Raw genomic sequence first — 23,432 nt, forward strand, 5'->3', positions numbered from 1 at the left:
CATAGCAGGCAGAATCTGTGGGCAGCATTTGGTACATATTTAGCCAAGAAACAAAAGAAGAAATGTCCTCTGGTGCCCCTTCCTCATACCTGTTCGATAACCCATGCCCTGTGATTGCATGAGGTGTTAGGTATGTGAAGTGTATGTGGTGCTGCAGCAGCAGACCAGAGACACAGGAAAGAGAGGAGTAACAGGACAGCAACTGAGAGAAGCAGAGACACAGAAACAGTCCAGATGACGCAGTGTCTGTTCTCATGTAAAGTTCAAATTCCTCACAATGGCCTAGAAGGCAGATTCTGGCCCACAGACCTTGCCTTCCTGGAGTAATAGTCTGCTCTTCCACTTCTCACCTTTCATATACAGTAGCCTTCTCTTTGGTCCTAGATAATGCGAAGGTCATTCTGACCCAAGAGCCTTTGAGCATATGTTCTAGGATCAGAGTAGTCTTTTCCATATCTGCCTTTTCTGAAGCTGGGTGAGCTCATTTCAATCACCAGCTTGGCAGATAGGAAGTATTAGGGAATTAACATCCCAGGAGGAAAACTTCAACTGAAGAGGGAATGGTGTGGGTGGATAAAGCTTCACCAAATGAGCTTCAGACAAACCTGAGACTCCATGGACATCCAGGAAACGGCAGCAAGCGCTCAAAGTGGGAAACAGGTCCGTAATGCACTTGAGACAGCCTTTTCCACCTTTTGTGATACAGCCCCCCTATTCCAGCACCCTGCATCCTAGTTACCACCTTCTCTTACATCCAGGTCTCAGCTCAACGTTTCAGTGACATGGGACTTCCCTGTGGTCCAGTGGCTAAGACTCCATGCTTACCATTCAGGGAACCAGAATTGATCCCTGTTTAGGGAACCAGATCCCATATGCGACAATGAAGAATGCTGCAACTAAAGATTCCACATGCCACAACAAAGATCCCATGTGCCACAATTAAGACCTGGTGCGGCCAAATAAATAAATAAATATTTTAAAAAATAAATTTTCAGAGACAGCAACTACTGCTATCTCCCCCTCTCTTTTCCTTTTTCAATATATAAATATGGAAATAGCTTTAGATATTAAATGATTAAATTAACATATATTTTATGGAATACTGTAAAATACAGTAATAATACTCTAAGTTCTAAGCAACGCACACTCCAAATCACCTTCCCCATATGTATGTTTGATCTTGACTTTTTTTTCCTCCTTTTCCCCATGGCATTAAACATTATGTTAAGATGTGGTTTTAAATGACTAGTGATCTTATAATCGCACATACACTCAGTTGTCTGTTTCAATTTAACTAATATTGAAATGAACGTCAATGTATGTAAGTAGGTTTTCACTTATCTTGTTTTTCTCAGGTGCGTTTTTGAAAAAGAATTTCCGAATCACAGTATATGAACATTTGTTTAAAATACTACTGATATATTCTTATCTCCCTCCTTCCCTTTCTTCCTCTTCCCAGACCTGCCTCTATGTTTCCACAACTCTCACTGTCATCAGTCAAACCCTCTAAGAGCTGGGAACCTGGAGGGACTTTGATAATGTGGAAAACCATGGGCTGGGGAATCAGACTGGAGAATCTTTCTGAGGAGATGGGAATCGAGACTGCTAAGTGAAAACATCACTGGAGCCTAGACCGCTTCATTAATCCTCATTTCTGTTTCCTAATGTAGGAAAGGGAAGGATATAAAAATGGACAAAATGGAAGGGAGAGGGGGAGAGAACAAGGATCTGGATATATCTAGGATTTGGTACAGAGCATGGGTTGCTTCTCTTGAAGGACAGGCAGAATTGACACTGTTCTAGAAGACTAATTCATGGCCATTCACTAAGCATGTGCCAATTTTTGATGAGTATCAAACCACCCGAACAAACCACTACCATTTGTTCACTTACAATTCTGTAGCTCAGCCAGTGGTTCTCGTAGTCAGGGTTAAATTCTGCTGGGTCTTCTCAGGTGTTTCCATCAGCTGGAATGTTGACTGGTATCGGGTGATATGGGATAGCCTCACCTGCAAGTCTGGCAATTGGAAGGCTATTGACTTGGGCGCTTTAACCTCCAACCAATGAGCTCAATGTCTTTCATAATATGGGAGTTTCAGGGTTGTGAGAGAATCAAGATGTGTACAAGCTGCACTATGCCAGGCTATTTTCAACCATCTGCTTGGGTCACATTTGTTAAATCACTTGGTCAAACCCAGATTCAAGAGACAGAGAAAAAATTAAACTCCAGTTCTTGATGGAAGGAGAAGCTACAAAGTCACATTGCAAAGAGCAAGCGGATAAGATAAATTTAGGAAATTTTTGCAATTTATCCTAAGAAACTTGATGCATAGTCTCAAAATCTAAATTAAGGATGGACAGAGATACAGAGACATTCTGAGTCCCTAGCCCTCAACAGACCCAGTCCCTGTTTCTTTCCACAAACAAGATTTATTAGAGCTCCCAGTGCTGTCAGTAATTACACTTTCTTCATCCACACAAACAGCCTCAGTGCCTCGGATTCTGTGAGAACTGATCCTCACATCCTTCTCTCTCAACCTTGCTCACGCACGCTACCAGCCTGAAGTGGAATCTCTGCACTAGTTTTTTGGGACTCTCAGGGAGGGAACACGGAGAAGGCGATGGCACCCCACTCCAGTACTCTTGCCTGGAAAATCCCATGGATGGAGGAGCCTGGTAGGCTGCAGTCCATGGGGTCGCAAAGAGTCAGACACTACTGAGCGACTTCACTTTCGCTTTTTACTTTCATGCATTGGAGAAGGAAATGGCAACCCACTCCAGTGTTCTTGCCTGAAGAATCCCAGGGACAGGGGAGCCTGGTAGGCTGCCGTCTATGGGGTCGCACAGAGTCGGACACGACTGAAGTGACTTAGCAGCAGCAGCAGCAGCAGGGAGGGAACAAGTGTTTATGCAGCAGCAGGGATTGAAAACGGAGGAAGCTCCACACCTAGGCACTTCACCCCAAATCGTCCCTTCTTCACCAGGACTAAGGAAGACAAAGTGATTGTTGTTCAAGAAGGTGCTTGATTAGAATATTAATGAGCTTGTGGACCATAGACTATGCTAATCTCCTCTCTGAGTTTATCCTGATTTCCCCATTTTTTCCAAGTAAAAACGATCCAATCTGTGATGTTCCAAGAACTAGGTGTTGCCTCAACACTGTAGTCCACAGGCAGGGCCTCCAATCTTCAAAGCTCCCTCTCCTTCCCATGTCTTTTATCTTAGCCATCTGTCCCTTTTCTCCAAGACCTAAATTCTCTGAGGATGGGACTGAATTTTTTCTTTTTTTTTCAATCTTGATGCCACTCCTGAATTCCTGCTTTAGTTTGCTGGACATCCTGGATCCATTAAAGATATTAGGTAAAGTTTAAAAATAAAATGATCCACTTTCCTAGGGTCCAGTCCAATTTCTGGTTTTAATGAACAAGTGACACTACCTCTCTGGGTCTCCACCTCCTCAAGTGTAATAGTGGGCAATAATCCCAGGTTGTAGTGAGAAATGCTCAGGCACAAAGCACTAGCTATACAACAAAATAGATAGGCGTTTTTGTTTTTTATATAATGATTGCAAAGCCCTTTCATACTTTTAAGACTTGCTGAAGAGGAATTCTTGGGCCACCATCACTTAATCTTTGTGGCATCCTGGGTAATTCAATTATTTCTCTGGGCCTTCCGCTGCTTCAAAAATATTAACTAGAGAGATCGACAAAGAACATTCACTACTGTGTGGGACTCAGCCCACTTATGTGGTTCTCAACCGTTGAAGCAAATTCCTAGAGATATTTTAAATAATTTAGGGAAGCCTGGTGTGCCCCAAATTAAAAAGGGATGTAGATATAACGGAGGGGAGCTCAGGCAGAGGTCTGACATTCTGAGATTCTGCGGGTAACACGGAAGAGTCTTCTCCCCTGGGGGTGTGGTCAGGCATCACTTCTTTGGCCTTACGCAGGCTCACCATACCCCCAGATGAGCCACAGATGACTTCACCACTTCCCCCAAATCCACGGAGCACTGTCATTTCTCTCCAGATGCGGGTCTTGGGAGGAAGGAGGGGTTCAAGGTCTCGCCCCAACTCGGGCCATGTGTGTCCTCCCCCCACAGCTAAAGCAGGGCGGGCAGCAGGACCCGTGAGGGGTTGCCCTTTCGCTGCCGCCTCCGTTTCACATTTTCTGGTGGCCGGCGCTGTATGGAGTCCAGGACTCCGCGAATTCCGCGAACTGGTGGGGGCTGTTCTATGAGGATGAGGAGAGGAGAGGGGTTTAAGTTGCATATCCTTTCCCTGCCACTGTCCGTGACGTATTTCAGGTAAGTTCTGAAAGAACAAGGTCACGAGTTCATTTCTTTAAAAGCTGTTTTTCATGTTTTGTTTGTTGGTAAGGACGAGACTCGTCTTTCCTCATTTGTGAGTCTTACACCCGAAATTCGGTTGTTCACGAGACGTGCGCGCAGAGAGCAGCAAGTAAGCAGCCGCTGTGAAGACAAATCCATCGAGTCGCGTCTGCCACAGACCTAAGGCGAGGAAATCTCGCGAGGGCGGATTCCAGCGTCACCAGCTTTAAGCAACGCAGCTCGGAGCCAGGGCCCGCGCGCCGCGTGGGGTCCCGACCTTCGCTCACCGCAGAAGCCCCGCCCACAAAGCTGGCCCCGCCCCTGCCGCCGCGAGTACAGTTACCGTCCCCGCTCCCCCTGCTACTGCCTTTACAAGCTCGACGTGTACCTCATGCATAACTTGTTTCTCGGCTTCTCTGATTGGCCAGCATTCTTGGCGCAGACCCAGTATCCTTTCACCTGAGAGTTCACTCCGCGTCCCTGGTCCAAGTGAGGGTCTGAGGCTGGAACGCAGCAAGCATCTTGGGGATCTCTGCTGATTCTTTTTTCATTTCTCTCTGAGAGCGAGAACTCTGGGAAAGGAGCTGATCCAGGTGGACTCTTCAGGTGACGAAGATGGAGACCCCAGGTCTGCCAGCAAGAAAAGAGGCAGGGTGAGTAAAGACAGTCCTAGGGTGGGGTGGCAGGAGGGCGAGGGTGAGGCTGGTGTGGAGTCCATGAACCTGCAGTTCCTTCTAGCCGCGCTTTGTAGTTACTGTTTTGTTTTGTTTTCCTGTGAAAGACTTCAAATAGAAAAGTACAAAAAATAAGTAGTGGAAATCTGAGTATCCAACCCCCAGATTTTTAAAAGCTAACATTTGACTTACTGCTTCAGATTGTTTTTAGAGAAATAAAAAGGTGACACGCTGAGGGAAGAACACCACCTATCTCTCTTAGGGGTATCCATGCTTCTGAAGATAGGTTCTATTCTCCCAGTAACTGCTTTTGTTAAAAATATCGAAAAGTATTTTCCGTAAGATTAGATGGATATGACATAATTTCCATGAATTTTTAAGGTCAAGCAAAGCAATATCCAGCACTCCCTGGTGTCCTTGGGTGTTCCCTTGTGACTCAGCTGGTAAAGAATCTGCCTACAATTCGGGAGACCTGGGTTCGATCCCTGGATTGTGAAGATCCTCTCGAGAAGGGAAAGGCTGCCCACTCCAGTATTCTGGCCTGGAGAATTCCACAGAAGTCCATGGGGTCGCAAAGAGTCACACGATTGAGTGACTTTCACTTTCACTAAAGCAATATTAAATGCTGTCTTGCTGCACTGACCTTTTATATCTAAACTTCTGTCCCTTGCTTTTTTCCCCACGTGGTATTGATTTTATCTATGTAGAGGCACACAGTGTAGTCCACCCCATTGAAAGAATAAATCATAATGTGCTCCAGTGTCTCTCTGTTGAAGAACATTTAGGTTGTATACTTCCACAGTGTGGAGAACTGGCAGACTTTGCTACTGTGATCTCATGCTGTTTCTAAGATGTTTCCCAAAGACCTTTCAACATGTGTGTAGTAAGACCTTTCCTTGTTATTGTGTGTCTAATTTTTCTAAATCCTATCTAATCCTAGTGCTCCTCCCTCAGGTGTGTGCATCTCTTCCTCTCCTCCCTCCCATCCAGTTTACCTTTTCACCCTCCCAGTGGTTCACTTCAGTTGCTCAGTCGTGTCTGACTCTTTGCGACCCCATGAATCGCAGCACACCAAGCCTCCCTGTCCATCAGCAACTCCCGGTGATCACTCAGACTCACGTCCATCGAGTCAGTGATGCCATCCAGCCATCTCATCCTTGGTAGTCCCCTTCTTCTGCCCCCAATCCCTCCCAGCATCAAAGTCTTTTCCAATGAGTCAACTCTTCACATGAGGTGGCCAAAGTACGCCCAGTGGTAGACTTTCAGATTCCAACAGTTACTCTTAATAAGTGCTGCCAATATGATGTCACCTAGGATTCAAGTAGCATTGTCCTTAACCTCAGGGTTTCCCTGGTGACTCAGATGGTAAAGAATCTGCCTGCAATGCAGGAGACCTGGGTTTAATCCCTGAGTCAGGAAGATCCTCTGGAGAAGGGAATGTCAACCCACTCCACTCCAGTATTCTTGCCTGGAGTATCCCATGGATAGAGGAGCCTGGTGGGCTACAGTCTGTGGGGTTGCAAAGAATCAGATACAATGATCAACTAACTCTAGAGAGAGCTAACTCTAGCTGCTCATCAGGAACCCTAATTTAGTCCAGGTGGTTCGAGTTGGAGATCCCATTTGTATGAAGGCCCAGGGTATGTGCTGGGGTGGGGAGGGAGAGAAGGGAGAATCTAGAAAGGGCCTGTTCTCCAGCTCTTCCCATTTACTTGTTTCAGTAAGTGTAGTCTTACCATTAAGTATTGATCTTTTTAGTTTCGTCTAGCCAGTATTTTCTTTTGAAATTAAAGTGTTCACTAAAGTTTAACATATGTTTATATCCCCATATTCATGAATGAGTTTATCTGATAGCTTTTCCTTGATAGATAAGCTGATAAATGAGGACAATGTGAAACAACCAGAATAATGCAACTTGGAAAGTTGAAGGGTAGCTTTTGTTAAGGAGGGCAGCTTTTAAAACCATAGGCTAAAATAAAATTTAGAGGTTGTTTTTAATTTTAATTGATCATGCCAGTGTTTATCCCCTTTTTTAATATATAATAATGAGTTGATTATACAATTCTTAATGTTATATTGTGCTTAATTATCCTAAAAATAATTGTCACCCCCATTCCAGCCAATAATATAAAAAATCAACTTTATTGAAGGATAACTTATACACAATAAAATGCACCTGTATTAATTATATGTCAATGAGTTATAGACCAGTATGTGTGGTTACCACCTTAATCAAGACACAGAATATTTCCATCAACTTAGATAGTTCCCCTGTGCCTCTTTGTAGGCAATTCCCTGGGCTATATATCAACTTGGAGAGAACATCTTGACGATTTTAAGCCTTGATTAGGATGGTGGTAAATGCAAATGTACATTTGTCAAAACTCATCAAGCTGTACATTTGAATTCTGTGTAGTTTACTGTATAAAGGGGATTTCAATGAAATCGAAACTAAAGATCAAAATAAAAAGTACCTCAGCTACTACCTCTTATTATTGACATGATCCATAATCATCAGAATCATTTGGCTTATACATCTTTTTATCAGTAGACTCTGTGTTTGAGGTGCTGCACTGGTTCATTAGTTTCTTAATATCTCAAAACCAACCAACTGATGCTGGCCTCTGTGATGTGGCAGGATGAGGAGAAGGGTCACAGCCAGACAATGAGAATCAGCAAAGCACCTGTGTCAGAGATTTTTTTAACTTTTGTTAAGCACGGTCCCTTTCCTCTTCTTCCTGGATTCAAAGTTAGACTCCTGCTAGGCCCTTCTCGTCAAATGACTGAATAGTAGTTTGTAGAAGGTAGGCAAAAGTGGTGTGTATGCCTTCAGAACTGCCAGTTACAGTTCTCCATCTTTTTTCTCTTTAGAGTCCATGGGTCAGAGACTATCCCCAGTGCATCCTTGGAGCCATGACCTGAAGAGAGACAAGCCACAGACTGGAAGGAGCTACCTTTGCATCACCACTGGAGAACAGTCACCCCCAAGGGATTTGGAGAGAAGTCTTCTTTAATGCCCACTTTTAAGTTCCAGTTGTATCTTCTTTTATTCTCCCAGCACTCAGTGTGGTTGAGGAAAAATTCTAGATTTCCCATAATATCTTGGTCATGAAAGTGAAATGAAAGTTACTCTGTCATATCTGACACTTTGTGACCCCGTGGAGTGTAGCCAGCCAGGCTTCTCTGTCCATTGGAATTCTCCAGGCAAGTATACTGGAGTGGATAGCCATTCTCTTCTCCGGGGGATCTTCCTGATCCAGGGATCAAACCTGGGTCTCCTGCATTGCAGGCAGATTCTTTACTGCCTGAGCCACCAGGGAAAAGTTCTTTATGTATATGCAAGGCAAAGCAGATCAGGACCAGGAGAGCAGGCTGAGAGCTGTAAGACTCCACAGGGTAAGGGAGACCTTGTAGAAATGCAGAGCAGTGGTGCAGAGGTGAGCATTGGCATCAGGATGGGTCTTTGGGGCATACCAGCATCCACCAGAGACCGGAAGGACTATTTAGAGAAATTGATAAAAAAAACACTTTAGGTTACTTACTCTTGTCGCAAAGGGTTGGGCTTAGAATGATGGGTAAATCAGGCATTAACATCTACATTTTACTAATGAAGAAATTAAGTTTTATAGAGAATAAGAGTGTTTGTTTTTGTACCTGTTACAGTACTTAGTTCATAGTAGATATACAGTAAATATTTGTTGAGGGAATTCCCTAGTGATCCAGTGGTTAGGACTCTATGCTTTCACTACCTTGGGCCTGGGTTAGATCCCTGGTCAGAGAACTAAGATCCAGCAAGCCAATAAATAAATAAGTAAATAAATAGATAAATATTTGTTGAATGAGTGAATGATTCTCTAGTCTAAGACCTTTAATGGTTATGCCTTCTACCAAGAATTGAGAACTTGCCTAGTTGGTAGTATATAGAGGGGTAGGGGACTGGGAAGGAGGACAGATACCTTGTAGTTGGATATAGAATGTATGTGCTCTCTGGTGTCCCCTTGGCCCTACCACTCCCCATTGCCTTAGGACTCATTCCATTTACACATTAATGTCATCAGACTCCCATGGGCTTTAGTTGTGTGGAATCTCTTCCTATACTTCAGGAGTTGTCCCCACCCGTATCAGTTTGCCCTCTCCCATCTCCTTCCCATTGCCTTTCCCGCCTCTCCCTCCCATCCTGCCATATCTGTCCACATATGTCTTCTGTATTTTTTTTTTTAATGTTATAAGCATAAATCCTTAGGCAGCTGTGCATAATATGATGCACCTGGAGCCCTAAGCAAAGAACGGAGTTGTGACAGATACACCTTCTACAAGTCTATGTTACACATAATAAGATATATAAATATTGTAAGGGCCCCTGTGGCTCAGATGGTAAAGAATCTGCCTGAAGTACAGGAGACTCAGGTTCGATCCCTGGATCGAGAAGATCCCCCGGAGAAGGGAATTGCAACCTACTCCAGTATTATTGCCTGGAGAATACCAATGGACAGAGGAGCCTGGTGGGCTACAATTCATGGGATTGCAAAGAGTTGGACATGATTGAGTGAGCAACAGATCACATCAAATATTATTGTACCCTGTGGTTATTAGGCAAACACAATAAGCAGTGCTTAAAAATTATAATGTAAACCTTATAAACATGTCAAATTTTATAGTTATTCTGTGTTTACTAGCTGCTATTAACTATCTGGGCATCTTGTATGAGTTAATTTTATTGTATTTTCTTATCTCCTGCAGGAAGGGTTGGAAGGCATTGTCTTTAAGGAGCTTTAAATGTCCATATCCAAAGCTCTATGACTGTATGATTACTATTTGGACAGATAAAAGCTAAAGCAAGGGAAGTAGGGAGTGATACAGTTGCAGGGTGAAAGTTGTGTGATGACTGGGCAGAGGTCTCCCAGAAACATCTGGGACCACTGAGACCCATTTCTCTGGAAATCTTAAGACCAGATAATTGGATGAAGCTTTACATCCCCATCCTATTCCTTTCTGGTTACTTTCCAAATTGTCACCTCCTGGTTATGATCCTCCCCACAGTCTGCTTGTTATCCTCTCCACTGGGACCCCAGGATCAAAGGATGACATCCCTGATACATACATCACAGTACATACACAGTGCCTGTGGGTCCATGAGGTGTGGGAAGGAAATTCTGTCTGCATCCCTTCCTGCAGGGCTCAGGCCTTCTCCGATGAAGGTTGCTTTTTGAGGAGGTCTCTCCTGGAATTTCTGCTGGGTTTGGGAGCCAATCCCCTCCCCATGCTCCGCCTTGGCGGAGATTTCTCCTCCCTCCTCATTTCTGTTTTGCCACCATATCAGACCTTGCTTTTACCCAGGACTTTTGCCCTTTTTATAGAGAAAACCAAAGCCATGGGTAGGAACTCCACCAACATGCAGTCAGATTTATGTATTATGTCTTGCTGAAATATGGGAGATAAAATAAGAAGTTTTGGCCTTAACTGGGTTTTGTTTTATAGCTGAAAGAGAAACATGATTAGTATGCTTTCTACTAGCCATCACCTTTGTAATTCATGCAATAATCCAAACTATATGTTCAGTTCAGTTGCTTAGTCATGTCCACCTCTGTGACCCCATGGACTGCAGCACGCCAGGCCTCCCTGTCCATCACCAACTCCTGGAGTTTACTCACACTCATGTCCATTGAGTCGGTAATGTCATGCAACTGTCTCATCCTCTGTCATCCCTTTCTCCTTCCACCTTCAATCTTTCCCAGCATCAGGGGCTTTTCAAATGAGTCAGCTCTTTGCATCAGGTGGCCAAAGTATTGGAGTTTCAGCTTCAACATCAGTCCTTCCAATGTATATTCAGGACTAATTTCCTTTAGGATGGACTGGTCGTATCTCCTTGCATTCCAAGGAACTCTCAAGAGTCTTCTCCAACACCACAGTTCAAAAGCATCAATTCTTCGGTGCTCAGCTTTCTTTATAGTCCAACTCTCACATCCATAAATGACTACTGGAAAAGCATAACCTTGACTAGATGGACCATTCCAGGCAAAGTGATGTCTCTTGCTTTTTAATATGCTGTCTAAGTTACAAACCTTCAAATCAGTTGAAACTTAAATGTGTCCTATCTGATAACAAGTGTAATAACACATTTAAAGTTTTTTTAAATTAGGATTTGATAGAAAATGTTAAATAAATTTGATACAAAAGTAAATATAGTTCTTTTTGTCCTAGTAAAAAAAATTTTTTTTGTTAATGGGTAACCCTGTTTCTAGTCACTTAGAAGTAGGGAACATGATGGTTATTAAAGGCCTCCAATTTCCACTGTCTCTGTTGTCAGCCTGCCATCAGCCAGAGGCCTCCCTCTGCTGGACAACTCTGGGAACACACAAGATCCTCATTCCATAATTTCTTCTCTCCTTGTTCTAGGTGAATACATCCCTTTGGGCGTCCTCTTGAAGGTGCTCTTGAAGTCCTGCACCCTGACATTTTAATATCACCTTTGTTTCACTTGAATTCTAGAAGTATCAGCTTGTTGTCTTTAGGAAGGCCCCCTGTAGCTGCAAATCTCTTTCTAAAGTGCAGTGAAGTCGCTCAGTCGTGTCCGACTCTTTGCAACCCCATGGGCTGTAGCCTACCAGGCTCCTCCCTCCGTGGGATTCTCCAGGCAAGAGTACTGGAGTGGGGTGCCATTTCCTTCTCCAGGGGATCGTCCCGATCTAGGGATCGAACCCGGGTTTCCCGCATTCCAGCCAGACGCTTTAACCTCTGAGCCACCAGGGTCGTAAGGAATCAGACATGACTAAGCGTCTTCACTTTAACTTTTCACCTTCATGCATTGGAGAAGGAAATGGCAACCTACTCCAGTGTTCTTGCCTGGAGAATCCCAGGGACTGGAGAGCCTGGTGGGCTGCCGTCTATGGGTCGCAGAGTCGGATAGACTGAAGCGATTTAGCAGCAGCAGGCACAGAGTGGAAATTTCAAATATTATCCAGTCTGGGCAGTTCCGACTCCAGGAACAAAGAAATCCGTAAGAGCTTTTGGGCTTTAGCTCTCAAATTCCAGGTCAGCGAAGTTCTCCTGAGCCTGGCGGGAAACTAGCTGACAACCTACAAATGGTCCCCGGGTAAGTCAACTGAGCCTCGATGGCGCAGCCTGAGGCTTGCGAGGCCTACCCGGTGAACTCGAAGACACCAATCTGAGCGCCGGTCAGCCGGCGGATCACCGTCGTTCCCAAGGTCACCTTAAAAGCATTTCAGAGCCAAAGCCAACTTAGCGACAGCAGTGTGGCCCAAGAACCTATGTCCCAGCTTGTTTGACATACAACTACAAATGGAAGCTTCAGGTTAAAATGGGACTAGGGAAATAGTTTGAGGCCCAAAACACCAGCTTCTAACCCCACAGCATGAGTTTAACTTAGCCTCAAAGATTCTGATGTGGAGCTAAGAGTGGCTTGCACACATTGTATTTGCATGAGGGCAAAAAAAAAAAAAAAAGTTGTGTGGTAATAAAGCTCTTTCCCTGAAATAAGTTGGTGGCTCTTAAAAGAGCCGTTGGTTTATTGGAAGCAGCTTCCAACCAGAACTCTTACTTCTTCTTGGGTGCTGCCTTCTTGGGTTTGGCAGCGGTCTTTGGCTTGGTTACCTTCGCTTTGGCCCCTTTGGGTTTCACAGCCTTGGCTTTGGCAGGGCTCTTGGCTACTTTTTTAGGCTTCACAGCCTTAGGCTTCTTAGGACTCTTTGAGGACTTCTTTGTCAACACAGGCTTTTTAGCCTTTTTTGGAGTCTTGACAACTTTCTTGGCAGCAGCCGCCCCAGTGGCCTTCTTGGGCTTCTTAGAAGCGCTTGTTATCTTGGTTTTCGTTGCCACCTTTGTGGCGCTGGGCTTGGCATCCACGGAGGCTACTTTCTTGTTGAGCTTGAAAGAACCCGAAGCGCCGGTGCCCTTGGTCTGCACCAGGGTGCCTTTGCTCACTAGGCTCTTAAGACCCAGCTTGATGCGGCTGTTGTTCTTTTCTACATCGTAGCCAGCGGCCGACAGCGCCTTCTTCAGCGCGGCCAGGGATACACCGCTGCGCTCCTTGGAGGAGGAAACGGCTTGCACAATCAGCTCCGAAACTGAAGGGCCCGCTGGTTTTTTCTTGGCGGCCGCTGCAGCCTTCGCAGGCTTCTTCGCCTTCTTACCAGCTGAAGGTTTCTCGGGGGCAGTGGAAGCAGCTGGAGCAGGGAGCGCGACTTCGGACATGGCGGAAGTAAGGAAAAAAATAACTAAACCGCTAGAACCAACGAGGCAGTAAGACGCGGGTTGCTCCAGCGCGCGATATTTATAGGGCGGGGCCGCGCTGTGATTGGTGAGCCCTGGCGCCCGCCCTCGGCACCCTAGCGACCCCTGGCCTCCCGACTGGGTCTCGCAACGCAGCCTCCAGCGGCTGGGGCCTATGGTCCAGCTTTCCTACCGCTTACACCGAGGCACCCAGCCAGCATCCTTTTCCACCCCTCACCCCTCACCCCCAGTGGAGACGGAAATAATCCACTCCGCAGGGAAGGGTCCGGGCCATTTTTAAATGAGGGTGCACCAGAGGGTACGACTTTTTTTTTTTTTTTTTTTTGTTAAAAATGCAGGGTATTTTTTGGTTTGGTATTTTTTTCTTTTGGGGGTGGAAGAGCTGCAAATAAGGCAATTGCGTAAGAATCCAAGGAGTTTCACCTGAAACCTCGCCTCTAGGAAGCACTGCCAAGGGATATCAGTTTCTAATCTGCGGTCAATTCAAAAGGTTATATCTTGAATGAATGAAAGGGAGAGAGGAAAGCGAGAGTATGTAGGCCTGGTCTGCAGGTTTGGGAAAAGTTCTCATTAATGCCACTTCCTTTCCTGGCAACGCTGAGTATGTGTGGCAAAGACCTGAGACCCGGGTGCCCTTGGTCTGAACCAGGGTGCGTTTATTTGGGACAAAGAATTGTAGAAAACAAAAGAATTGGTTAACACTGCAATTGACAAGCTGCACCTGTGGAAAGCTTAGCCCGTAATTTCTGTAATTGCGACTTATATCCACAGCCCAATGCACGTAACAAATTTTGGATCCGCTTTCATCCTCATAACATATACCAAGCCGCAAACCTAGCACACGAAAGACATCAAGTAAGCTCTGGGTGGACTAAACTGGCATTGCACACAGGGAGGATGTGGGAGCAGGGGGGAAAGTTGCTTTAGTATGAAAATGAGAGAACACACCCCCAAGATAATATTTTAGGGCACTCTCCCTTTAACTTGTTTGTGGCTGTAAAAGCAGCAACAATGGTAAAACGACTTCACAATGCGAATCAGACTAACTGCTGAGAGAATAAAACTCGCCTTTCACAATACTGTTCTGGGCAATCTCCTAGCAGTAGGGAGAATGAAGCAGTGCAGTGACAAGTCATTCCCTCGCCAACGCCTGCGGTTTTCAAACAAGTCCGCACTGGTCTCAGTGACCCGAATTTTCCCCAGTAACCCTCAAAAAATCTAAGAGCTCGTTTCCGCCTTTTGGCCAATAATAAAACGGTTCCAGACACAGGGAATGGCAACCCACTCCAGTAATCTTGCCTGGAGAATCCCAGGCACAGAGGACCCTGGCAGGCTACAGTCCGTGGGGTCGCATAGTCGAACACGACTGAGCGCTCCTTGGTTCGTCCAGACATGAGAGTCGCCCATCTTTACCCTTTCTTAATTGTCGTTTTCTTGAGTCTGTATTTACAAAACCCATTATGTAATTTCTAATAACTTGGAAGAGATAACAATTGGAGCTAGGCGTCTTAAAGGACAATTATAACACAGGTATACAATCTTCCTCCAAGAGGAAGGTTTCATAAATGAGCATTTCTGGAAAGACATAAACAGGCTTTTCCTATACTAATAAATGTGGCATCTAATCAAACGTTTTTAAAAGGGAACTGCTGCACGCAACAATTTCTTATTTAAAGAATGATTTGTGCCGCCTGTGTCTAATGAAAGGGAAATGCTCCATGCAAATGAGGGATGCTATATGTGCATTGTTACTGGCTAACAAGTAAAATGGACTCTACCAATCAAAAGGTAGAATCTGGATTACCGCTTTCATAAACGGTTCACATTTGGCTTTTTAAAAAATAAAATCAGTCACTGGCAGTAGTAAACTGTCTTCGTTTTGGTCCATAATCTATTTACTTAGTTTAGTCCATCGCCTGCTTCCCATGGGGAAGTTCCTCTGATCCCTTGTGGCTGTCCCGCCGTTGTCTACCCGGCATTGCACCAGGCTTAGCGTATTCTAGACTTTAGAAAATACTAGTTTCAGAAAGTTCCAAACGTAAAGTCAGAGTATAAGAAAAAAGTGCCTTATTACAGAAAATACTTCTGGAAAAGCTAGTGTGATTGTTCTTTTTTTTTTTTTTTTGGCTGTTTTTGTGGTTACATCTTGTAGGTTTCAAAGAAGTTCCTCGGTCAGTTTAAGCTTTACAGAGGGATCTCTCTTTTTTTGTAAAATGGCTTTAGAAATTTCTAACCCGATATCGGGTTACCGACAAGGGAATGTACATCCCTCAATTCCCACACTACTCAGGGGACTAAGAAAACCTACATTACTACAATATCAATGAAGTGAATGTCTATTTTTCTGAAAAGATAACGCCCAAAGCATTGCATTTACAGGAAAATCGTGTGTGGAAAAGAACAAAAGTTAAAAAAAATTTGAAAAGAGCCGAAGATAGAAGGAAGCGGCCAATTAAACTGCACGCTTTTTGGAAAGTTTAAAGCTAGACTAATCAGACCCTGTAACGTAATATTCAAACTTTTCTCCCGCCCAATCACTACCCCTTAGGTACTATAAATACCAGCAAAACCGCTGGGCGATTTATTTGAGCTAGTGTTAGGCATATCTGCTTTGTAGTTACTTATCATGGCCCGTACAAAGCAAACTGCCCGTAAATCCACTGGCGGCAAGGCTCCACGCAAGCAGCTAGCCACCAAGGCGGCTCGCAAGAGTGCACCGGCCACCGGCGGCGTAAAAAAGCCTCACCGCTACCGTCCTGGCACGGTGGCCCTGCGCGAGATCCGCCGCTACCAAAAGTCCACAGAGCTTCTTATCCGTAAATTGCCTTTTCAACGCCTTGTGCGTGAGATTGCCCAGGACTTCAAGACCGATTTGCGGTTTCAGAGTTCGGCGGTGATGGCACTGCAGGAGGCATGTGAAGCCTACCTGGTGGGTCTTTTCGAGGACACCAATTTGTGCGCTATTCACGCCAAGCGCGTTACCATCATGCCCAAGGACATCCAGCTAGCCCGTCGCATCCGCGGGGAGAGAGCATAAATTCCACTGAGATTTCAAGCAAAGGCTCTTTTCAGAGCCACCCACGTTTTCAAGTAAAACGGCTGTAAGGCGAACCAACTACAGTAATTGAACATACTGCTTTGGGATGGAAGAACATGCATCAATAACACTAGGGTCATGGGTGCTTTTTTTTTGTTTTTCAATAATTCCTGCATATGCGAACAAACTGACCCTTTGTGTTTAGTACTGTTATCTCATATCTTAATTAAGAGCCAGGGTTTCGGAGGCACTCAGTGATTGACATTTGCAGAACGTTTTTGTAATAGGGCCTTTTGAACGTCAGAATACTATAACCATTTTTACATTTCTATCTCTGATCTTGACATTTTTACGATTATGAAAAATTACTGATAATAAAATTTCGCCTTTTACAGTATTTGTTCTACCTAGGATATTTGGAATATGTGCTCTAAGCCTGCTTCCTCTAAGTACTTTAGTTAAAACAGTGTAGCCCCCCAGCCAAGCAACCAAAGACTACTGGTCAAACTGAGCTCAGCCCGCCTAGTCAACCCGATCCGCCTCTCCCTTCCGGTCCTTCAGTTCCTTTGGCGCCAGTTCCCGGGGCTTGGAGGAGGGATTAAGGGCGGGGATTGATGGCGTCACACTTCCGGCTTGCACGCTTTCCGTGCCCTCCGTGGGGGGAGGGGCTGAGGGAGTAGGTATATAAGACTCGGTTCTCGGCTTACTCGTCAGTTGCGGTTGGTTTACTTCTTACAGAGTCATGTCTGGACGCGGCAAAGGCGGCAAAGGTCTGGGGAAAGGCGGCGCTAAGCGCCATCGCAAGGTTCTGCGCGATAATATCCAGGGCATCACCAAACCTGCTATCCGCCGCCTGGCTCGTCGTGGCGGTGTGAAGCGCATCTCCGGGCTCATCTATGAAGAGACCCGCGGGGTCCTGAAAGTGTTTCTGGAGAACGTGATCCGGGACGCGGTCACCTACACCGAACATGCCAAGCGGAAGACAGTCACCGCTATGGACGTGGTCTACGCTCTCAAGCGCCAGGGCCGTACCCTCTACGGTTTTGGCGGTTAAGCTTTCCGATTAGCTCTCAGGAGTTTTATTTCAACCAAAGGCCCTTTTCAGGGCCACCCAACTACTCTTAAAAAAGCTGTAACTATTAGCCGAGAAACAGGTAAGTGCTACAGTTGAACACTAGCCCTGAACCAGAAGACATTGCGGGGTTTAGTAATCTGTATATATGTACGGAATTACTTGCTGTCGTGCACTGGACAGCGGCGAAGATTAACTATTAAAAGTGGAAAAGAACTAAAAAGCTCTTGAACTAAGAAAAACTTCTATGTCGCTAAGATTCACCCATGAGTGTTAACCTGTCACAAGTGGTGATCTGTGCTTTCCCGCGGCGACCTAAATAGGGGGTGGGAGAAAAGGTCAAAGCCCGGGTTTGGTAACTTTTTTTTTTTACGGGTTATGAGATGGAGACAGCCTGTCATGTCCTGAGAACAGTACTGAAATTACCGCCACTAATAGGGTGATTTGTCTCGATTAATCTGAAGTGAAGTGGCGTGCAAAAGAAGCCTGATTCAGACCGCCGGGAAACCCAAGCATTTAGTTCAGAAATTATGAAGAAAACGCCCTTCCCTCTAGGTGTCAACACAGCGCTCAGCAGTAAACCATACTTTTTTGCCTCCCATCACAGAGAAATGGAAATTAGGGTAATTGAAATATTCTCAAATAGACTATAGTGATGGTAGTACAACTAAGTAAATATACTAAAATTTATTGTTTGTACACTAAAAAGTGGATGAAATTTTATGGTATGTAGTTTATATCTCAGAAAAGCATATATATATAATCTCCAGGCAGGGTAGCAGGAGATGAAGTTTGTAGGGTAGGCCTGTTGGTCTGTGAAGATGTTCTCTTGCTAAAGTATGGCCTCCTTGGTCTATGCTTGGTCTGTAGTTGTAGCCACAGAAAGTTTTTAATCAAGAAAATCTCTCCTACAATTATATGTTCCACTAGCATATCAGCTGAAGGAACGTGAATTCACTCAAGGTTGGCTAGTAGGGAATAGTATTCCCATCTTAAAGGTATTCACAAATGCCTCTATCACTGGGTTCTTTTTTGTATCATTTTTTTAGAGGGTTGGCTGATTCCAGCCTCAGTATGTTCTAGTGTTTCTCCTAGTCTTTTTCAGTCTGTTTCCCACCTGATAACTGTCCTTCAAGACTTGGAGGGGAATGATATAATTACCTAACCTGCCTTAATTTAAACTGACTGGGGAGGGTTCACAGCTGCCTTTTGGATGACTCAGTTCAGTTCAGTTCAGTCGCTCAGTCGTGTCTGACTCTTTGTGACCCCATGAATCGCAGCACGCCAGGACTCCCTGTCCATCACCATCTCCCGGAGTTCACTCAGACTCACGTCCATCGAGTCCGTGATGCCATCCAGCCATCTCATCCTCCGTTGTCCCCTTCTCCTGCCCCCAATCCCTCCTAGCATCAGAGTCTTTTCCAGTGAGTCAACTCTTCACATGAGGTGGCCAAATTACTGGAGTTTCAGCTTTAGCATCATTCCTTCCAAGGAAATCCCAGGGCTGATCTCCTTTAGAATGGACTGGTTGGATCTCCTTGCAGTCCAAGGGACTCTCAAGAGTCTTCTCCAACACCACAGTTCAAAAGCATCAATTCTTGGGCGCTCAGCCTTCTTCACAGTCCAACTCTCACATCCATACATGACCACTGGAAAAACCATAGCCTTGACTAGATGGACCTTAGTTGGCAAAGTAATGTCTCTGCTTTTGAATATACTATCTAGGTTGGTCATAACTTTTCTTCCAAGGAGTAAGTGTCTTTTAATTTCATGGCTGCAGTCACCATCTGCAGTGATTTTGGAGCCCCAAAAAATAAAGTCTGACACTGTTTCTACTGTTTCCCCATCTATTTCCCATGAAGTGATGGGACCGGATGCCATGATCTTCATTTTCTGAATGTTGAGCTTTAAGCCAACTTTTTCGCTCTCCTCTTTCACTTTCATCAAGAGGCTTTTTAGCTCCTCTTCATTTTCTGCCATAAGGGTGGTGTTATAAGCATATCTGAGGAGCTAAAATGGGCCTGGTTGGGAGAGTAATGTAATCCTGGTGCCCTTCAGGACATATGTTTTGATTTTGTGTAATGTGCCAGATATTGTTTAGGCATTGGGGTACACCAGTAAGCAAATTAGAATTTCCTGTCCTCCATTCAGATATGTAATAAAATATGTGGATACAGATTTCCTACACTGAAGGAAAGTGTGGCTGCTCCATAGGCCACCTTCTTTTATGTTTTTTTAGTTCATAAGACTTGTAGATTGTATTATACTCATTTTAGTCATATCCACGACCTGGGTAAAAAGGTATGAACCTTTCTCAGACCTAACACTCCTGAAGTTCTTGTTCAGAACAAAGATAATGCTGCCTGATATACCACTCCTGCATCATTCCTAAGAGCCAGAGAAAACCTGTCATGCTGATTGATTCAGGCAGTGACAAGTCAAAGAATTATAGATAGGGAATCAATCATGGCAGCACTATGGTAGGCCTGAGGTTGGGAGAGGGCCTGTGTCCTTGTGTAGAACATTCATGTCTGCATTCACCGAACTCTGCCACGTGAAGACAGTAGGAAGACAGCAGACTATGAAGTAGGTCCTCATCACACACCCGATCTGCCTGAATCTGCCTAACACCTTGATGCTGGACTTCAGTCTCCAGAACTCTGAGAAATATTTGTTGTTAAAGCACACGGTCCACAGTATTTTCATTGTATCAGCCTGAACTAAGACACCATTTTATGGATATAGATATTTTATCTGGTCCATTTTGATGACAATTTATACTGCTTCCACTCATTTACAAACAACGTGCTGCTATAAAACATTTAACTTCTTAGTACTGTCATCCAGTTTGACCATTTATATGTTGACGAGTCTCCAAGTTTTTTCTCTAGTCCAGAAGTCTCACCTGAAATTAAGAATCTCACTTTCTCAACTGCCTAGTCAGTATCTCCTCTAGGGGTCAGGAGACAGAATGACGAGGCAGCAGTGTTTCCTAGAGCAGTCATCAATACACATGTCTCAAACAAAAAATCAAGGAGGCTGATTATTCAGTCAGTCGACTGGTTTATCAGTTTGAAGACACACGTCAAAAAAACTTTTGTGACCATACTGTCATTTTTGAAAGTTTCATTTTAAAGTATAATATACAGCAGAGTACAGAGAGAGACGAAGAGTCACTTTACCACAAAGGAGGGAGGGTCTGCCTACAATCTCAAAGGCCCTGCTAGAGGCCTAAGGGTTCAGAACAGAATCGCTTAATATAGTAAATGCAAATTTACAAACTGCTTAGCCAGACGCCTCCAGCCTGAGGATGAAAATCAGCAATGCCAAGGCACTTCAAAAACCAAGACCACTGGGTTTACGAGGGGTCACGGCACTCAGCATGATGGATGGCTCAAACTCCAGAAGTACCGGAGGCGGAGGTTTGGGGCGCGACCCGGAGGACAAGGAGGTGGTGGGGCTGCAGAGATCAGACCGCAGATCCTGGCATCGCTCACTGCAAACACTAAGAAGTAACACCCAGGCTCTTTCCGGCAATGTATTTAATTCATCTGGCTTGTCAGCGACCAGCAGCACCCCGGCAGTTTCTGGCAATTTGCACAAACATTTATTAAATACTTTGGGCTTCCCAGGTGGCGCAGTGGGAAAGAAGCCGCCTGCCAATGCCGGAGACGCAAAAGACGCGGGTTCGATCCGAGTCGAGAAGATCCCCTGGAGCAGGAAATGGCAACCCACTCCAGTATTCTTGCCTGGAAAATTCAAAGAGGAGCCTGGCGAGCTCTGAGTCGGCCGCGACTTAACACACACATGTACACCCAGTTTTGCCTCTTCGACGAAAATTTTGGCCTGTAGTTGATAGTCCTTTTACAGACGATTTGGGGGTAGGCAGGATCCCTCCCACGAGAGCGGGTGACGCTGGGCCTTGAAGTTCTCCAACAGGGCACCGGGACTTCCGCCGCATACTAAGCCAAATAATTTTACTGCCCTCTTGACCGAAGGCACCGCTGCTCTTCGCATATGAACAAGGATTGGATGAACTTAAGTGTTACGGTAGAGAACCGCACAGAAAAACTACTTTAGTATTGGAGAATACATTTCTAATCCAATTAGACACTGAGCACAGCCCTTTCCGAGAGGGAGTGGGCGGCCCTGAAAAGGGCCTTTAAAATAAACGTACTGGATGAAGCTTTAGCCGCCGAAACCATAGAGGGTGCGGCCCTGGCGTTTGAGCGCGTAGACCACGTCCATGGCGGTGACAGTCTTGCGTTTGGCGTGCTCGGTGTAGGTGACCGCGTCCCGGATTACATTTTCCAGAAATACCTTCAGCACCCCACGGGTCTCCTCGTAGATGAGCCCGGAGATGCGCTTCACACCACCACGACGAGCCAGGCGACGAATGGCGGGTTTGGTGATACCCTGGATATTGTCGCGCAGAACCTTGCGGTGGCGCTTAGCGCCTCCTTTCCCAAGGCCTTTGCCGCCTTTACCACGTCCAGACATGCTACCTGAACTGTTGCAAGCGTGTGCGATACAGCAGTGGTATTATCGCTTGGCTGAGAGTAATTATAATCTGTAGTCGGACCTCATTGAGAACTGAACGCGCGGGAGGGAAAAGACGCTCTGAAACCACTCCCTTGGCTCCGCCCCTCTCTGGATCCAGTGACTGTGAAAGGGAGAGAACCTAGTATAATGCATATGTTAAATTTTACTCTGGATTGTTTTGCTCCCTTTGGTCTTTGAATCTGAGTCTATTTATATTTTCGACTGAGAATTTTAGTAAGGGCTTATTTTTTTTTTTTTTTGGCAAATACTGTACTTTCTCATTCACGAGAAGGTGACTTAGTTTTGTGAATGGTAGCAGAATATGACTCTCACCCTTCATATGCTACTTTTGAGCTGGGTTTTTTTTTTTTTTTTTTTTTTTTAATACCAGACATAGAGTAGAATTTACTTTTTTGTGTGTGTGAGAATTTATTCTTTTGTGAAGGACACTTACATTTATAAAGGGAATTTCAATGAATGTCTTTCTCTCTGTACCAGGAAGATAGGATAACTGGATCACCAGAGAATCTCATCAATGAGAAGACCCTGGACTTAATTCTGTGTAATAACCTTACTCTTCTTTGCTTTCCTGGTAACCTCTCATAACTAGCTCCCTCCTACTTCTTTTGTTTTTAGTTGAAGATATTTAAAGTGGGGTCTTGGACAAACTTGCAGAATTTTACTCAGTTTTTCTAGGTATCTCTTATGCATATGTGAGGTTTAAATGTTATTAAATTGTTTTTCTCATGTTAACCTACCCTTTCAGCCAAGAATTTAGAAGGGTAGAAGGAAAGTTACTGTCCCTCTCCTATAAGTATGTTGATTATTTTGAGCTGTAGCAGAAAAACAGCAAATGCATAGAGGATTTCTCTGAACTCCCATTATCTACCTAAAGACAGACAAAAAGAACTCAATAAATCCTTCCCCAAAGAGTTTCACTAACTAGGGAAGAGTGACGCTTATTAGAGAAAAGGACACTTTTACCACGCCCTCACAAACCTTGTCACAAACTATTGTCCATGAAAACGATCAATCTGAGAAAGAAACTAGGACTTCATTAGAGCCAACCTGAGGAATATCACCTGGGAGACAGTCTTTCAGAAAGCTCTGAGGACTGTTCTGCTTGTTAGCGTTCAAAACATAGTATATTCTTAAGACAGAGAGTTATATCTTAAAGTTACTATTGACAGACTACATAGTCCAGACCCGCATGTATAAGGTTAGTAGTGGGGCATTGCCGTCCCTTCCAGGATTGAGAAAGGAGTGTTATCTTCTAAGAAGGTACCTTGCTGGCACCAGGAGAAAATTGCTCTTTTCAGTCAAGCAGGTATTCATATGTCTTGTAAGGAGATTTGGTCAATGTACTGCTATAATGCGCACAATGTACACTAAAGAGGGGTGTGGCCCCAATGAAGAGAGAGATAATTTTATGTCTATAAATTTTATTATCCTGCTTTAAACATAATTTATTTTATCACTATTGTTTCTCCCCATCTATTCTCTTAAGGATCCATTCATCTTTCCTAAA

General features: G+C 44.7%; 4 protein-coding genes across 4 annotated transcripts in view; 2 read left to right on the forward strand and 2 right to left on the reverse strand.

Annotated features, from left to right (window-relative positions):
• On the reverse strand, positions 12,315 to 13,244 carry LOC102186918 (histone H1.1). The gene has a single exon (XM_005696759.2). The coding sequence runs from the start codon at positions 13,212 to 13,214 to the stop codon at positions 12,558 to 12,560; it is 657 nt and encodes a 218-aa protein (XP_005696816.2). The 5' UTR covers positions 13,215 to 13,244; the 3' UTR covers positions 12,315 to 12,557.
• Positions 15,843 to 16,325, forward strand: LOC102185882 (histone H3.1). Its single transcript, XM_005696755.2, has one exon. It carries the CDS (start codon positions 15,880 to 15,882, stop codon positions 16,288 to 16,290), a length of 411 nt encoding a protein of 136 aa, XP_005696812.1. The 5' UTR covers positions 15,843 to 15,879; the 3' UTR covers positions 16,291 to 16,325.
• LOC102186446 overlaps positions 16,996 to 23,432 on the forward strand; it is a 61,813-nt gene continuing 55,376 nt past the window's right edge. The window contains exons 1-2 of the mRNA XM_013974074.2: positions 16,996 to 17,318; positions 22,035 to 22,059. Coding sequence (XP_013829528.2) covers positions 17,033 to 17,318; positions 22,035 to 22,059 — 311 coding nt within the window. The 5' untranslated portion in view covers positions 16,996 to 17,032. The remainder of the gene's footprint in view (positions 17,319 to 22,034; positions 22,060 to 23,432) is intronic.
• Positions 20,406 to 21,908, reverse strand: LOC106503502 (histone H4). Its single transcript, XM_013974079.2, has one exon. The coding sequence runs from the start codon at positions 21,860 to 21,862 to the stop codon at positions 21,551 to 21,553; it is 312 nt and encodes a 103-aa protein (XP_013829533.1). The 5' UTR covers positions 21,863 to 21,908; the 3' UTR covers positions 20,406 to 21,550.

This window comes from Capra hircus, chromosome 23, assembly GCF_001704415.2.
Source record: "Capra hircus breed San Clemente chromosome 23, ASM170441v1, whole genome shotgun sequence".
NCBI lineage: Eukaryota > Metazoa > Chordata > Mammalia > Artiodactyla > Bovidae > Capra > Capra hircus.

Excerpts from the sequence above, each read along its gene's own strand:
- LOC106503502 (XM_013974079.2), bottom strand. The coding sequence starts at position 21,862 with ATGTCTGGACGTGGTAAAGGCGGCAAAGGCCTTGGGAAAGGAGGCGCT.
- LOC102186918 (XM_005696759.2), bottom strand. The coding sequence starts at position 13,214 with ATGTCCGAAGTCGCGCTCCCTGCTCCAGCTGCTTCCACTGCCCCCGAG.
- LOC102185882 (XM_005696755.2), top strand. The coding sequence starts at position 15,880 with ATGGCCCGTACAAAGCAAACTGCCCGTAAATCCACTGGCGGCAAGGCT.